At 35.9% G+C, this 18,599-nt stretch overlaps 1 protein-coding gene across 2 annotated transcripts in view; it reads right to left on the bottom strand.

Annotated features, from left to right (window-relative positions):
- MSRB3 (methionine sulfoxide reductase B3) overlaps positions 1-18,599 on the bottom strand; it is a 294,311-nt gene that overhangs the window by 230,114 nt on the left and 45,598 nt on the right. For both annotated transcript variants that reach the window (XM_076007462.1, XM_012782398.2), the window contains exons 3-4: positions 14,169-14,277; positions 12,479-12,556 (exon numbers count right to left, since the gene is read on the bottom strand). In XM_076007462.1, the coding sequence (XP_075863577.1) occupies positions 12,479-12,556; positions 14,169-14,277 (187 nt within the window). The remainder of the gene's footprint in view (positions 1-12,478; positions 12,557-14,168; positions 14,278-18,599) is intronic.

Genomic DNA, 18,599 nt, shown 5'->3' with positions numbered 1-18,599 from the left:
AACCAAGTGTGGGAATATAAATTATTTTTTTAATATTTAGTTCCAATACTATTTATATTTCATTGATCCTATTGATTCTATTGTGCTCTTCTTATTTTTAACGTGTTAACACCTTTGAAACCTATATATGTCTTATGACTAATAAATACGATTTCACAAGTTATTTGAAAGTTTTTTCTTTCTTAGTGTTACACACAGTAATAATACATCCTTCAATCAATGGTGAGATATTGTGAAATATACAGTAGTTGGTCTTAGTCCCTATGTGCTAACAAAGGGCTCCTAAAATGCTGGGAGTCTCCAGAGTGGTTAAGAGTGTCTTTCGTGAAATGGCTGACGGCTGGCAGCCCCTCGGTAGCTTTAGGATGCCCACAGAGGGCATGTAAGTCCCCGCCCTTCCTCACATACCTTGCCCTAACATCTCTTCAACCTGGCTGTTCATGTATAGTTATCCTTTAAAATAAACCAGTAAATGTAAGTAAAGTGTTTCCCTGAGTTCTGTGAGCCACCCTAGCAAATTAATCAAACCCAAGGAGGGGGTTATAAGACTTCCAACTTATAGCCAGTCAGAAGCACAGGTAAAATAACCTAGGGCTTGCAATGGGCATCCAAAGTGGAGGGCAGTCTCGTGGACAAAGCCCCCAACCTGTGGTATCTGACATTATCTCCAGGTAGATAGTGTCAGAATTGAATTAAATTAGAGGTCAGCAGCTGGTGCCTGCTGGAAAATTGCTTGGTGTGTGGGAAAACCCACACATCTGGTCACAGAAGCGTTCTTTGGTGTGAGCTGTATTGAGTGCATGAGAATAGGAAAAAGTACTTTGGTTTGATTTCTTATAGTTGGTGTCAGAAGTGTTGAGTAGTAAGAAAGAATAGAAAAATCAGGTTACAAATGGCTTCTTAGATTTGATGAAACACAGTATTTACTTCTAATAATTCATTAACAATTTTTTAAATTAAAAAAAAATGCATCTTTTGAATTTTTATAAAATCTCTTCTAAGCATGTATTAAATGATCATGTTTCCCTAAGATGTTCCAGTATTAACCATTTGTACATCCCTGAAATAAACCTTACCTTGTCGTGACATGTTATCTTTCAACATATTGCTATATTCTTTTCACTAATATTTTATTTAAGATCCTTATATCTATTTTTGTAAAACAGATTGGTCTATAGTTTTGCTTTGGTTATAATATCTTTTCTCAGATCTTGGCTATAGGGGTATTTTACATTTGTCAAACAAGTTGGTAAGACTTCATCAATTTCGTATGATTAACACAGTTTATATTGCCACAGGAATAATCTTTGTGATAGCTCGATTTCTTCCAGGATAATGGTCTATCCAGGTGTTATAGCTCTTCTCTAGTCAAATTTTGTTTTTTATTTTAATTTTAGGAAATTACTCATTTCACTGAGATTTTTAATTTATTAGAATAAGAATATACATAATATTCCCCTTACATTAAATTAATTTTTCCATATCTTTGGGTTTTTTATTATTATTTTTATTTTTTTTTGCCTCAGTAAAGAATCAACATTAGTGAGAATATATCTTTGGTTTTATCCTAGTCTCATTCTCAGTGTTTTGAACTTTATATTCTTTTCTTCCTCCCTTTCTTTCTTAATTACACTTGACAGAAATGGTCAACTTTACTGATCTTTTTGAAGATCAGTCTCTTAAATTTGTTTAATCAGTTCTATTTTTTTTTATTTTTCAAGTTCATTTATGGGGGTGGTTTTAAGATTTTTCTCCTTGCCTTTGATTTTCAGCACTTTTGCTAAGTTATGCCTAGATATGGTTTTAACTTTGTATTCATTCATCCTGTTTCAGATTTGCAGCACTTTTTTATTCTGTGGCTTGATGCCTTTTCTCAGTTTGGGAAAATTCTTGGCAATTACCTCAAATACTGCTTCTTTCCCATTATCTTTTCCTTTTCTTTCTGTAGCTCTAATTATAAATAGTGTTATACTTGAAACTGTGTAACATATTTCTTATATTTTCTCTCTATAAACTTTTTTATCTCTTAGCTTTGGGATATTTTCTACTGCCCTGTTTTTTAGTTCATTAATGCTACCTGCTTGTTTGTCTAATATGCTACTAAATTCATCTTTTTTGTTCATAATTTCAGTTATTACATTTTTTTCAGCCCTAAAACTATTTTATTCATTACAACATATTCTAGTTCTCCGATGAAATTCTCCATCTTGTCATCTTATTTTCTTGGATATATTAATTACAGTTATTTTAGAGTCTGTCTGATAACTTAAATATCTGGATATCTGGGCCATCTAGAGACCTATTTCTTTTTTCAATTTATTTTCCTTGATTCTTTACTTTGGTGTGTCTGGCAATTTTTGTATAAATGCCAGACATTCTGTATGAAAATTTACACTATAGATGATATGTAGTCTTCTTTCAGAGAGGGTTCATCCTATTCTCTGGTAGACAGCTAGATTGGGGAAGGTAGGCAAAACATCACCCTACTCTAATCAGAGACTGAGCTGACTTAATCCTGGGATGTAGTTTTTATTAAGTTTTGTCTATCCTGGGTTTGTCCACATTACAGTAGTGTGCTAAAGCTTGAGAGACCCTATTGCTAAAATTTTAGAAACTTTTTGAGTTAGTTTCTAAATATAGGCACTATTAAAAATAAATTATATAAATTTATAATTAAGTTATATTGAAAACAAAGGTAATAAATACTCAAAACTCACCACTTCCCAATTATTTAACTACATTTAACATTATTTACAACTGTTATAACAATATTACAGAAATTATATATAACGGTGTTACTACACATCTTTTCCCAACTCCACATTCAGTAATGTCACATTTGTACTCGAAATAGCCTATGATAGAAGTATTTGCACCACAGATATCAGCAAACACTGAAAATCAGAGCTTGATTTAATGTTTTGTTGAGTTAGAGCTTGATTTATTTTTTTGTTGTTGTTGATTGTCTGGATCAGTTGTTCTCCCCTGGAGGTGATTTTGCCCCCCAGGGAAGATTTGAAATTGTCTGAAGCAATTTTTGTTTGTTACAACCAGGGAGGACAGGGGAGGGTGCTACTGGCATCTAGCAGGAAGTCAAGGATGCTACTAAACATCCTACGATGTATAGGGTAACTCCCTATAACCTGGAATTATCCAGCCTAAAATGTTAATAGCTCTGAGGTTGAGAAGCCCTTTTCTCCTGGTATCTCTGCTTCTTAGTAGTAGTTTCTGTCTGGAACGTTTGGAATCTTTACCTTTCTTCCCATGCCTAAAACTGGCAAATGGTTGGAGGATAAAACTGGTATTTTATCCCAGTTTATTTTTCGTTGTTATTTTTCTAGCATTTTGCATTGAATATTTAGTTTCACTATTTTCAATCTTTCTTGTACTCAATTATAAAAATGCTTGACTATGAATTTATCTTTTAATATAGCTTTAGGTGAATGACTGTTTTTTGTGCCTTTTTGCTCTATTCAATATTTCCTTGTAAAAGGTCTTAGCCACAGACATTGTCATCTCCCTCTTAGATGAGATAGGTACAACTTTGCAAGCAATGCTATTGCTGAAATAACCATCCACTGAAAGTAAGTTCCATGGGTAGTTTACAGAAAACATTCTGGAAAATGTGGTAAGGGATAATAAGTAAGGAAATCCATAACCAAATATCTATTTATACCCACAATTCTGGTATCAACTTGAATCATTTAATTCTGCCGTTATTCTTAACTTATCAGAATTAAACTACTGTATGCATTTAACAAACAGTTAAGTAACTAGAACACCCAAAATCCTATGCCCTTACACTGGGTGGGGATGGGGTTTTATTTGGGGCAGTATTTGAGGTAATTGCCAAGAATTTTCCCAAACTGAGAAAAAGCATCAAGCCACAGAATAAAAAAGTGCTGCAAATCTGAAACAGGATGAATGAATACAAAGTTAAAACCATATCTAGGCATAACTTAGCAAAAGTGCTGAAAGTCAAAGGCAAGGAGAAAAATCTTAAAACCACCCCCATAAATGAACTTGAAAACTAACTACAAAAAACCTAAATCATGGCCTATTCTCTCAAAAAGTTTACAGTTATGTTGGGATGAGAGATTTGTAAATGACTAATGTATCAGAACTCTCGGTTACTCATCAAGCTCATATTATTTGAGGAATTTAGAATCTACACTAAAACATTTTTAAATTATTCAACAGAAATTGAAAATATTTTGGATGAGATGGATCATTGGGTCAAATATTATAAAACATGCAGTAATGGTGAAATAAAAAACCAACTATACTGACTTAATTTTGATAACTTTAATTTGCATGCTATTCATAGTTTACCATGTAAATTTATTTAAAGCTATTTTTTACAAAATTCACTTTATACTTAACATCTTTATATCTTTCCTAGCATGTTTTTGTAATTCTTTCATTTGATACAGAAGTCTCATGGGTTAGAAAGAGGTGATGTTATTCTCAACATTTTCTCAAGAGATGAGAAAAAGGAGATAGAACACTCAACTCAACTACGGTCATGTAGCAAATCTGTGCCGGAACTTTACAATCATACGTTTTCAACTGGTGCTCTGGATGGCTTCTGCACCTTTCTTTGACAATGACGTGTGATGGATCCTTTATCCATGTATAAGACACATTGAAGACATATATGTATCTGAATTAAAATTCATTCAACTCTCAATATCCACTTTCTGGCCGGGCGTGGTGGCTCACGCCTGTAATCCTAGCACTTTGGGAGGCCGAGGCGGGTGGATTGCTCAAGGTCAGGAGTTCGAAACCATCCTGAGCAAGACCCCGTCTCTACCAAAAATAGAAATAAATTAATTGACCAACTAAAAATATATATACACAAAACATTAGCCGGGCATGGTGGCGCATGCCTGTAGTCCCAGCTACTCGGGAGGCTGAGGCAGTAGGATCGCTGAGCCCCGGAGACTGAGGTTGCTGTGAGCCAGGCTGATGCCACGGCACTCACTCTAGCCTGGGCAACAAAGTGAGACTCTGTCTCAAAAAAAATAAAAAAAATAAAAAAATAAAAAAATAACCACTTTCCAAAAAAAGAACTGTCCATTTACAAAAAGAGAATCTTTTTTTCCTGGTGATTTAATAAGTCATGCTTTAACAGTGTTTTTTGCTCCCTATCTTTGCCAGTAGCTCAAGGAACTCCTTTTCTTCCAATCCAGCTGTGGTCTTGCTCCAAGCTTTCAGATAAGTTGAAGATAGCAAATTAGCTCTATTACAAATACTTTTCCTTGTATGTGGGGACAAGACAGGAAGGGTCAGCAGGATGAGAAAAGTCAATGTTATATTCTCTTCAAAATAATATATGTTATAAAATACATTCTCTCCAAAATAATATATTACTTATTCAGATATAACAAAACTTCAAGTAAGCCACCATTCACAACTCTAGTTCATTTTGGAGCAGTTTCATTATAGTTTCTTAAAGGATTTAGAATGAGGTAAAGGGCAATTCGAATCGTCTAAAATTCAAGTTAAATGTACTTTGGTAAAGGTTAAGAAACATTCGCTGGAATTATGAGCAATTTGCAGCTAGAGTTACATAAAAAGAAAGCTTGAAGTTAAGTTCATGTTACTCTCCCTAGTAGAATTCCACAGTGACTGACATGGTTTACTGGTAAATATTATATGGACAGAATTTAATAGGGTTGAGGAGATGGGATTTGAGTAGAAAGGAAGAATGGAAAATTCTATCTTCTTACCCTGCTCTGACATCCTCCCTCACTGCTCACACACACACATACACACAGAACTGTATTAGAGAGGGAAAAGTTCATGTTGAAAGTCTCCTTTAGTGTTCAATGGAATAGCGTACATGGAGTAGCACAGTTGAATGAATTGCGTGTGGCAATGGATGGGAATTTCCTCAGTGAAAGGGCTTATGTTCTTAAACAGCTGAAAAATGGCTTAAATTTTCGGGTAGCCTAGAATAAAATTGCACAGGAGGCTCATGTGAAATGCAGCATGTGTGAACAGTTTTGTAGCAGAGTCCCATCTGCAATGTAGCAACACAGCTGGAGCCATGGCTTATCACGCTAATATCTACCGTTAACAGAGAGACTCTAATACAGCCTGTACTTTCTCACATTACAAGGAGTTCGTTAGGCTCTTGCGAGAGAGTATGATAACGTTTCCAAAAACTAGTCAGCCCATTTGTATTTAACATTGGTTGAATACCTGGCACATACTAGGCATTTATCTGCATTTAGTTTGTTCACTTGTTTGGTTCCATTTTTTCCCATTTTACATGTGATGAATCTGAGGCCACACATCTGGGCTGATATTCAACAGGCTCCACCAGTTGCTTTTAGCCAGTGCCTGTTCTGATTCTTTGATGAAGACAAAGATAAAAAGAAATTTCCAGACAGAAGACATTTAGGATAGCTCATGTCAGTTGACCTCAATTTTCTAAAAAAATATAGGGAGAGAATTTTTTTTAAATGGTGAAAATTTGAAATACAGCTACTTGAGAAAATGTGATGGGGAATCAATAAATGAAAATAAAACAACCTCCCAGTTTCAATTACTAACATCCTGCCCATAAATCCAGCTGCTGCCCTACTTCCCAGATGTTAAATGGCCTGACGACTTCTGAACATGGGCTCCATCTTCCTGTCAGGGTTCCAAAGGACTTCCCTAAGGATAACAACCAGCCCAAAACTCAGTTTTGAGTTCTTCTGGATGACCTATCATGATGGATCTAGTTACGTTTGGTTTAGCCCTTCCTACATTGAGATGGTCTTCAATTTTCTACTTAAGTACTGTGACAGATTTTTCCAAACAACTGAGATGTGTGTGTGTGTTTCATTTATTAGAATGATGCTAAGCAAAATAACTAGACTAGGATAACTAAAATAAAATATTAAAACTTCATTCTACTACATTCTTTAAATTTCTTCTTTTTTAAATGTTTGTTACTCTTCTAAATCCATTTATATACTGGCTGTGTGGATCTTCACAAGTTACTTATCTTCTCTTTTTCCTGATCTGTAAAATGTGTCATCATAAGATTAAATGAGTTTACACAGAGCACTTAGAACCATGCCTGGCATATGATAAGTGGGATGTAAATGTTAGCTACTGTTCCACGTATTATCATCATTAGTGAACCTATATAAAATGAGCTATTCGGTCCAAGGCCTTTTGAATAAATGAATACAGAATACAAAATATCTTACGTGGTTCTTTAAAGTCTCAAACAAAATTATCACAAGCTGATTGCACATGAATAATGTTGAGATTATCAGCTAACAAGTAAAAAAGAGTTCCCGTTGAGGCTGTTACATCTCCATTTCCTTCTCTTTTCACTCCCAGAAATCTGTCTTGTGCCCTGTTGTGGCTTACTTCACATTTGCATCTTGCTATTATTCAAAATTTCTCCACAGTCTATCCAACAAAGTTCAGACATGCATGTGATCAATAAATAAATATTTAATGATTATTTTATGCCAGGGGCTAAAGATATAAATATGACTAGGATAAACCCTTGCCATGGTGAAATTCACTTCCTAGAGAGCAATAAGTATATAAACAGATAATTACAAAACAAAGTAGAAACTGCAATGATGAAAGTGTATATAAGGTGCAATGGAACAGAGTTGAGGGACACCAAAGTTCCCCAGAAAAGATAGGGCTTCTTTTCCTGAAGGAAAAGATTCTAAGGCTTAAAGGATTTCCAGTAGGAATTTAGATGTCTTTTCCAGTATCCAAGTACTTCCTTAACTGGTCCGCTAAACCTCCCTAACCATATCTCCCAGTACTCCCAACATAATCCACCTCCCTGCTCCTATTGGACCAGTCTTGTATTTCCTTGAAAATTTCATTTTTTTATCCCATTTCTAACTCCTCTTCTCATGTGGCATTCTCTACCAGGCATCCTCCACCTGGGAAAAACTGAACCCTTCTCTCTGCCTGGTAAAGTGTGGTTTCATCTCCTCCATGAAACCTTGCATGACTTTGAGATAGGCATAGTCCTTCCTATTACACATAAAAGCATTTCAAACAGGCACATTCAGATCGATGTTAACATTATTTTGTCATATTTTATAATTATTTGTTATACTTTACTTATGCCAACAAAACTGTAAGTACCTTGAGGAAAAAATATTTCATAAGTTTATTTTGTTTGTTCCACAACACCTAGCAAAGTATTAGCCAAAGCAAAATATAAATGGTCAAAATACTTTCTCAATTAAATTATTCTGCCAGTGCCTTCTCTGGCTTATCTGATGTGCAATAAATTCACTTTAGGAAATTTTAAAAGTTCAAGTAACCAAAAGAGAGAACATTCTTGCTTCTGTCATTTAATTTACTAACTGAAAGTCAGTAGTACTATATGAGAAATAAACTAGCTTGGTAAAATTTGTGAATGTGAAGAAAATGTGAACCATGGAATAAATTACACATTTGGTTTATAAGAAGACTGTGAATGAGGTTCTTGTACTTGGTAAGCAGTAAGAAAGCACTATATTGTTCAGAGAGGGAATGTATTTAGAGTAGAGTACAAGTTTGAAAATGAAATGAGAATAATTGAATAGCCTTTTTTGTAAGGAAGTGAAACACACACACATTAGTCAAGTAAATGAAGAGGATTATGCATATATGTGCATACACACATATATAAGTGTGAATAAGATAACAGAAATATTAATAGAAGTTGGGGAAATAATTTTTCACACCACTAATGATTAGATATTTTCAGATTCAGCACTTTTCTTATTTCTTCTTTCTTATCTATTTCCCTCCCACTCTTATTTCTCATACTGTACTTCTATTTAATCTGTTCTGCATAAACTTTCTCCCCTAACTCCCTTTCACTAACAGCTACTATAGACACACTTGCACACACCCCTCAACTGCTTCTTACACTTTGTGTTCAAAGCATAAAACCAACTATTTACAGGGCCCTTATAGTGACATCATTAATTCATCAGACTTGTGAGTGATTTTCAAACTTTTGCTCATGAACCCCTAAAAGAATTTTGAAAAGAAAACAGATTTTGTGCCAGATATCAAGTTGTTGCCTTTCACCTCTAAATCCGTCTTCCTTGCCTGCTCTGCCAAACTGAAGCTGGGCCCTTTAAACATTTTCTTGTCAGCTAGCATGATGCTAAGCTTTGCCAGTAGCGGGCACGAGAGAAGCTGCAGGGGGAAAAGGTCTTTCCTTTCTGGTTCCAGAATGCTTGCTTAACAGGCTTCTCCAGAGCATGTGGCTTCTTTCCCTTCTGGATCCTGCAGCACACACAGCGTCTCCACTTCCAGGCTCTTGCAGCGTGGGTGGCTTACCCAGCGCCAGGCTTCTGTAGTGTGAATGGATTCTCCTGCGCCCAACAACTTCCGTGTAAGCAGCTTCTCGAGTACTCAGTTCCTGCAGAGCAGCTTCTCCTGCATCCAGCTGTTGAAGCACACACCGTTCACTCGACGCCCAGCTGCTGCCCCACAGCATTTCTCTAGCGCAGGTGCTGCTTTCAGCGGAGTCATGAGCAGCATCTAGCAGCCAGCAGCTTCCCCTAGCACTCCTCTCAGGTGATTTGGTAGTAGAGTGCCTCCACTGAGACACCTTCCTGCAAACAGCTTTCGCCAGCACACCAGAGGGTAAATTTCCAGCAGATTCCAGGAGGCAGATTGCTAGAAAGTTCCAGAGTCTGGATTTCCAGCAAGTTGCACTACCATGGCACTATAATGACTTCTCTGCTGTTTAGTAGCTACAGCCTGCGGTCCCCAACCACCTCCCCACCCCCACCCCACCGGGGAAAAACTGTCTTCCATGAAACTGGTCCCTGGTGCCAAAAAGGTTGGGGACCACTGATTACAGCCATGCCCTCTCCAACACATCTAGATCTCAGCCCTGGAGAAAAGGCGGGGGTGATTTCCTTGGGCTCTTCATTTCAGCCCTAAGGGTCATGACTGCTCCTCATATCTGCTATTCCTGTATTCTTTAAAATTTCTCTTTATTTCTTACTAGCCAACCCCTCATTACCACAATCTTCTGTTACAGTTCATAATTCTTCATATTAAACTTTCCTATTCAAATTACTGTGTGGTTTCTGTATCCTGATTGGATGCTGACTGATACATACTTCCTTGTATATTTGAAATGCACAGCTAAAATTTCTTATCAGAAATTTAAATAATTTCAAAATATTGATTTTCTGGTGTTCTGTATATCACATACACCCTCAAAACGTATACTTTTGAAATCTTACAGCTACATATTTAGATCATTTAATGAATGAAGTCTACCATATAAAGTATTAAATAATTTGCAAAGCCAGTTCGCACTGTCAAATTGATCAACCAAATCAGACTTATTCCTTGTCCAAAATAAAAGACTTCTATTTATTTCATTTGAATAAACATGTTGATACAGGTTCTCATGGCCCCTCTCTCACTTAAGGAGGCTGGCAGAAAATAGATGGCCAGGTGGAGCAGGTGGAGAGAGAGATAAGCAGACAGACAGGGAGGTGGACTGAGCCGTGCCAGGAGCCTTGCCACAGTGAAATATTATTTCAATATCCAATGTGCGTTTTTGCCTTGCTTTCAAGGGTCTCTCTAGAAGTAATGCATTCCTGAACTGTCAGTTTGCTTGATGCCCTGGAAATTGTAACCCAGGGCAATGAATCACAGTTGGGATTTGGGCTGAATGAAAGGCATGACGTCCTTTGTGAAGTGGGAGAAAGGTGATCGTGATGGAAGAGATGGGAAGGAAGACATGGGAGACCACAGACCCTCTCAGATGCACCAGTTTCAGGAAAATGTATAGGCAGAAGTTGAGGATCAGAAAACTGATTCCTTCAAAACTGCCCATGCATGCCCTGTGGCCCCAGGAAAGTGTTAGTGGACTCTCAGGGCACACATTCTCCAGTATGAAGACAGCTGCACTAGACCAACAAGCTACTACATTCTCCAATGAAGGAAAGAGCAGGGAATTTTTTCCCAAAATGGATAAGAAACCAAGTAAAAAGAAGCAAATAATAAAAAAAAGATGAAGTATAATAATATAATAATGGTATATAATAAAATATTAAACCATATTCCCTAAAAATTTAGAAAACAAAAGCTTTCCTTACAAGAATGCTAAAGGAAACAGAGGCAATATAACATCAAATGTGAAACCTGACTCCCACCAGTACCTATGTTTGGATAAGAGTCTTGCTTTTAGGATTTGTGACTCAAAATCTCACATGGGTTAAATCCTTCATTTGCAGTGGTTCTGTTTCTTATTTAAAACAGTAAGTTTTCCTTAGATGCCATACTTTAATGAATCACATGATAGGGAAAGAGATGGAGAATCTGTAACAAAAAACAAAGGGATGTGGCCAATTTTTACCATTTGGGATATTAAGTTTAACATGGCTCAGCAACTATCTTAAGTGTTACATCAACTATTATGACACAAGCTAAAGGTGTTGAAATATAAGGACGTGTGTTTTCTGAGAGGAAATGGGTGACAATTTGAAGGTCGGTTTTTTAACATGAAGAATAAATACATAACAATTCAGAACAGATTCTCAACCAATATTAATGTGCAATAAGGTTTGTGCAATTTAAGAAGGTTTTAAACTTTTTAAAAATTTTTCAAGGAAACTACTGCTTCCTGCTATTCCTGGAAAATCTGTAAATGCTAGTGTTTTAAAAGAGAAACATTTATGGAGAGATATTAAGTGGGTTTTACATGCTACAAGTATCAGATTCTTATTTATTCATTTCACCTAAGAAACTTTGTAATTCTGTTTTAAATAAATGACATTTACTCTCAATTAAGGATTCTAGGCTTTTATTCCTCCAAATCAGCAACCCATGGGAAGTACAGGACTTCTAGGAGTTTTCTCCACCTAGATAAATACATTTTGGTAAAGATTCTCCTTTTTTCAGTAAGATCCACAATCCCCAGAATATACTGTCTGAATTAACTATTATGGTCAAAAAGTCCATGTGCTGCCTGATTTATGGTAAACTATTTGGATAAATGAAAAAACTATTAACTTAATATTGCATAATTTTGTTACTTTCAATACAAGTATTTCCCTTCACTGCAGAAGTATAATTAATCTACTTGGTGGATATTATTTAATCTGAAGGATGTACATAAGGAACTTTTCATTATGGTCCAATAAACACATTTAGGGCCATCTCTTGAAGTTAAAAAAAATCAACAAATACATAAACATTTCTGTGCTTGCCAAAATCTCTTTCATAGCTCTGCTAAACACTGATTATTGGAATGAACAAGTTAGCACTGGCTATTTTAAAGATCCAAGTAGTGCAAAATCAGCCAGTTTGTCACACTGGTAATTTGCCATGAAATCAATAATTACTTTTATTTTGTGGGAATAAATAGAAATAGAAAAAAATAGAAGAAAATTCAGTAATGGAAAGATCCTAAAATAAAAAGCAATAACTAGTTTGTTACAATATATCCATACCTACAGGTTTTTAACATACTTACTTGAACAATGGAGTTCCACAGACAACACACTTATATATTCCAGGATCTTTGTGATGTGTATATTCTCCTTCAAAGGCACTGATAAACAATAAACAGACCATTAAAAAATTAAAGTGAGCACTATTTCTTATAGAAAATATTTCTTAAAATATATATCTCTAATAAATCTTTCAAGGGCTTTTTGTCCTAAAATGAGAACAGACCAAACATATGGAAATCTGAACTATACTAATATATTTCAAATCTATATAATAAAATGTGCATATAACTACTTCAAACTAGTGCAGGTTAAATAAAAAAAAAAAAATCATGCCATCTAGTTATGTAATGCTTAGAAAAAAGTTTTCCTATTTTAAAAAAAAATCCTGTAGTTTAGATTCACAGAAAGAACATTACTACACAAGATTTCTGCTACTTTACAGTGTCCAAGAGTGTATACCAGAAAATGCAGAAGGGTCCAAGACTTCAAGTGGAAGGAGTCTTATTTTTTGGTTTGAAAAGGAATATTGCAGCTTTAAGGGAATATTTTTCTAAGTTAACAATCTTAAAGGCTAGGAGGTCATTCAGCTAATACAAATCAGCTGTGCTAGCCCAACAAAAAGTCTATGTGCTCTGCAGCTTGTTTTTATTATCCTTTCACCCTCTTTATGAGGTCCAATTTTTTTATAAACAGAATTTTTAAGAATGACCTAATCTCTGGTTGTTTGTGTGCATTAAATCATTTTGCTAGTCGTGTACACAACAGGATAGATAGAAGCTCTCCTGAGCTGAAACTAGAGTCAACTGCTAACTCATTGTATGGTGAGGGTGGACTTTGGTCAGAAATTCAACATTTGGTAAATTCAGTAAACAGTAGATACTGTGACAGGAAGAGAGAGCTGCCTATTAACAAGGATCCCATGTGTGGCAGAGAGCTCTTTCAGTTCATGAATGAAAACAAGAAGTTACATCATTAATAAATTTGGATCAGAGGTAAGTTACGGCCTTATGCCAAGCTCCACGGTATAAATTAGACAACAAAATCATTGGACTTTGGCAATTTACCTTTGAGCTGGAATCAGCTGAGAGAGACTTTATTCACTAAAAACAGTCTTGGAAGTGAACAAACTCTTTTTTCAGGACTTAGGGCGAACTTCCAAGGACCAAAGCCATGTGAGGGCAGTTATTGAAAATTTTTGACATTCCAACCACAAATGAGCCAATAAATACTTTCTCCACATGTGCTTCAAAAAGAAATTGGAGTGGGGTAGAAAGGAACTAAATTATGCTACCTTCTTTTTGCAGCCAAAACGTCTATACTTACAATGGCCACCTTCAAAATTTCAGCATCCTGGCATAGCGCCACGTCCCTCATGGTTTTGCTTACTGTGATGTCTTCCCAAAAAATGTACCTAAATCGCTATTACTTCCACACATTTTGTAGTAAACTGAAAACAGGCCCTTAACAAAAGCTTTGTGACTTTATATAAGATATGAAGTGTTCATTAAATGAAGGAAAGAACAAATAAAACTTAGTCTTAACCTAAACAATACCATTTTCAACCTTTTCAAGGATACTAATTTGTCGACTTTAGAAAATAAGTGCAGAATTCTTAAAATTAATTGGCAAGGAAGAGGATTCAATGGAGGAAGGCAGTGGGAGAAGAAAACTAGCTCTTGCTTAATGCCTTTTCATTACAGCTCACCTTACCTTTCGGTTCCTTTCTCCTGAGTGACATGGTACTGCAGGGGTGTTAGCCGCTTCCTCAGTTCCTGCTGGGAAAAGACCACCTTACAGTTCTTTTTATCCCTACATGACCCTGGAAAGAGAGAGGATATGGGAGAAGGAGGCTTTTTAGCTTGAATCCTAAATAATTGCTTTGGCTGGCCGCCACAACACAGCTTCTGCAGTCACTTGTCAATGACCAGACCAGTCCCTCATGCGCTAGAAAAGCTTAGCTTACCTGAACTGCAGCTGATTATTTCTCTAAGTTTAAAAGGAACGTTTCTTAAGATTCAGGTGACAGCACTGGAGCAGTGACAATGTGCTATAGGCAAAGTTTCCAGCATGTGATAAACATTTACAAGATACATCCTTTATGTCTCCCAATACTCTGAAACCCCTTTCTTCTCAAATGAATTCAAAAGCGTAAGTCTATTCACAAGCATTTACACTGCATATATAAGATGATGGGCATATTAAGTTAAACCATAACTCTCCAATAATTTTGCAACTTGATAGAATAGCTTGAAACCACTGTCATTTAATTTCCATGATTTAACTATTATCCTATTTTTTTTTTGAGCCCTAAAGATGTATTTTTCTATTACTAGGAATTGCCGTTCTCTGTGATTCTGTCAGACACATCACTAGTTTCTTCTGTATGGTCCTTACGAATAAATGCCTCTTTAAAGACTGTATCCTACCATGTTAAACAGGCAGCAAGAAATTTTCAACAAACTACCAAAGGCATTTACATTAATGCAGAGTTGAGAAGTTCCAAAGAAAGAGTAAGAAGAATAGAAAAGGAGAAAGACAAATAAAAATGGAAAAGTGAATGTGATTTTATTTAAAGACCTACATTTTCTTTTTACAAAGTATATCTAGGAAGACTTCGCTGATTAAGTGTACTTGAATGGTGAAATATTTTTAATATGATTCTAGTAACAATGGCAGCTTTTATTGCAACCCATACAGACCGCAGTAAAATGTTCAGACAACACCTGTTTATATGTAGTATTTTATTTTACCTGCACAAATGATTGAAAAGAAATATAACCCCAGGACAGGGCAGCCATTACTCACTGCAGTAAAATTGCTTTTCTTTGCCATCCATCACAGTGAGAAAGAAGCTTGCAGATGGTCCTAAACGTAAAGACTTCTTACCATGTTTTGAAGTTACTAAAAGAAAGCTTGCCTAGCTTCCTGATTATTAAATTCAAGTCCTTTTGAAATATCAAAAAAGAAAATATGATCTAGGAGTGGAAATGCTGTCTACTTCTTTTACTTTCAAGGTACCTAATGTCACAGTATGAGATCACTGAAATTAAACTAGGAGAAAATTAACCAACCAGTTACTCTGTGGAACTGAAAAAAGGTACCGGCTTCCAGAATCAGGGCCACCAGGATAGAGTGGCTGATTCTCCACAAGAGAAGCTGGAGGCAGAAGGAGGAAGCCAGAGCCAAACAGAAGGGCACACCTTGGAGCAGACCTGCAGGTTGTCAAACAGCACCTCTGCTGACCTTCCACAAAGTCCCTTGGCCCTTCCCTGGCCTGAAAAACCCCACAGGAACAGCTGGCATATCACCAATGGCACATTCACCTCTCATTTCCTTGGACCCCATATTACACTAAGCTTTATCCAGATACCTACTACTTAGATTTTTGCTATGTTAAGGGTACACAGAAATGTCTCCCTGAGAAATGTCTGTCCTGTCAGAACAATCCATGTCAATAGTGTGAATGCAGAATGGCTCTTTTTTAAATAATCAGTTGACCGTGACAGATGAATTTCTGCTCAATTCACTATAGGCTTCTTAAAAGGTATCATTTTGTTTTTATTTATTTATTTGTTGGAAGGGTTATATTTTCATTAATTTTGTCAAAAAAAGTCATTAACTGTAAAGTTAACATGACAAAATATCTTGGTTAAAATCATTATTTCCAATGGCATAGATAATTAAAATCTGTACAATTAGAATTAAACAATTCTGTCCAAAATATTTTCGTTAATACATGTTCATTCATACAAAAAGACCAATTGTGTTCCCAAAGTTGAGAGAACTAAGCTACCCATCTGTATGTCATTTAGTCCAAGAGAAGCAACTGCAGGTTTAAATTACATGGTATTGGATTGCAATTTCCTAACATTGGATGCTTTTCTGCTTTTTTACCTTGAGTCATTTACTAAGGAGTGTTCATAAAAAGTAGCTTAAAGCACAGATGCTTGCAAATCATTTAGGCAAAGATGTTTCTCTCTTTTTTATTCTCCCTCTCTCAAAAATCTCTTTTCTGAAGAAAAAGAATAAAACTGTTGGTCAGTATTGATGAACCATGTCAAGTATTTGTACAAGGAAAAAAGGTAAAATTGAAAACATCTGATTGAAGTAAATAATACAAACATAAAAGCTTTACTAGTGAATGAAGGGTATTGAAGAGACTTTATTTCATAGATTAGAAATTACTTTTGATCTAAACATTCTTAAAAACAGATTGTTTTCCACTATGAAACATCTCATTAACTGTGCTACAGAGACCTCGTTTTAATGGCAAGCTTTGACAAAGAGTGCTGCTGTACTCCTTTGTTAGTCTCCGTCTTATTTGGGAGGGGAATAAAGATTTCATTCCAGCTTTCTTTGTTTGTCTTTCAAGAACCACTAAAGCAGTATTCACACAAATTTTGTAGGAATGTGCCCTATGTCATAGCCTACAAATTATTTGGTTTTGGTGCACTTAAAGGTCATCTTCCAAATTAGCAAAATTTTTCTACATCCTGGCTTTTCAACCTTAAATATAAATATTGTTTCCTAACTGTAAGTGAAATTTGTTCTTTAAGAAATGCTAGTGATTATTTAAAGTTGTCAAACTTTGTAAATTTTTATTCTTTGGTCATGCTAGTTCTCAAAATAATTAGGCTTTTAAAGTACACCTAATAGCAAAAGGAAATATATGTAGACTAGAAACAACTATTGTGATTTTATATTAAACAACTCAATGAGAAGTTAGGTTTTAATAAATGTCTTGCCACATAGTTTAACAATAACATGTTTTCGGACAATTGAAAGCCATACTATTACATTAGCTTTTCTATCACTGGAACAAAACGTCGGCATACATAAACACAGAAAAGCCTCACTTTTGTCTCTGATTGCCCTTCTCCCTATCAGACTCACTTTTCTAAAGTGATATGGTGCCACTGTTAATTGTAAAGAAATCATTTTATTTTGAAATTCTAAAGCAATTCATTGGATGGTTTCCCTTTACTATCTTCACTTAGGTACTGTAATTTTCTTATTACACAGGGTAATTTCATATTAGTATTATATGCCATCTGCTCAATGACCCCTAAATTGGCTTAGAAGTATGTCAGGGAAAGATTTTTTCCCCTTTATTTAAGTGTTTAATAGTGTGCTTTAAAGGCACAAGTGAGTGTTTGTGTACACACATGCAACACAAATACGTCTATATTGCCATTTTGGTGCCTACTCATAACATCATTACCTACATAGTAACCTTGGTATAGATCATATCAACCCTGAATCCAATCCAAGGGTTTTATTTAAGGAAATACGTCCAAAGTCTCTTTTTATATTGAGGCTTATTTCATGTTGTTGTCTTAAGTCCAATATTGGGTTTTTTTTTTGTATGTGTGTGTGTTTTTTTGAGACAGAGTCTCGCTTTGTTGCCCAGGCTAGAGTGAGTGCCGTGGCGTCAGCCTAGCTCACAGCAACCTCAATCTCCTCAGCTCAAGCAATCCTCCTGCCTCAGCCTCCCAAGTAGCTGGGACTACAGGCATGAGCCACCATGCCCGGCTAATTTTTTCTATATATATTAGTTGGCCAATTAGTTTCTTTCTATTTATAGTAGAGACGGGGTCTCGCTCTTGCGAGGGTTGGTTTCGAACTCCTGAGCTCAAACGATCCTCCCACCTTGGCCTCCCATAGAGCTAGGATTACAGGCGTGAGCCACCGCGCCCGGCCAAGTCCAATATTGTTTTGAGACAATGTGAAGCTCCCGCTGTAAGTAGAAATAAACCAGCAAGAGTTCACTTTCTCATTCTGCCTCCTTCTCAGCCATGTGACCTTAGACAAGGCAACTTCTCCAGGTGCTGCCACCTTCACAGATCTTCTGTGAGGATCACAGACGTTTGCACTTACCAGTGTCTGAATAAATGCAATATCACATTACAATACCGATTACAGTGAATTCTAAAGTTAAAACTGTATTTTAAAAGGTAGCCAGGTCAGTTATTTCACTGTGCTGCAATAGTTTATCGGTAATTATTTTTCTATAAAAATTCCCTCAGAACAGTATTTTCCTCACAAGTTATCTTTTAAAAATGATTAAAATAGGAAGTGAAAGAAGAAAATAAAACTAAAATTTGAGTTTAGCACATCTCCAGGCACTTTCACATAAACACA

This window comes from Microcebus murinus, chromosome 10, assembly GCF_040939455.1.
Source record: "Microcebus murinus isolate Inina chromosome 10, M.murinus_Inina_mat1.0, whole genome shotgun sequence".
Taxonomy (NCBI): Eukaryota; Metazoa; Chordata; class Mammalia; order Primates; family Cheirogaleidae; genus Microcebus; species Microcebus murinus.
The sequence above is the reverse complement of the archived record's forward strand: the minus strand, read 5'-3'. Positions and strand labels throughout refer to the sequence as shown.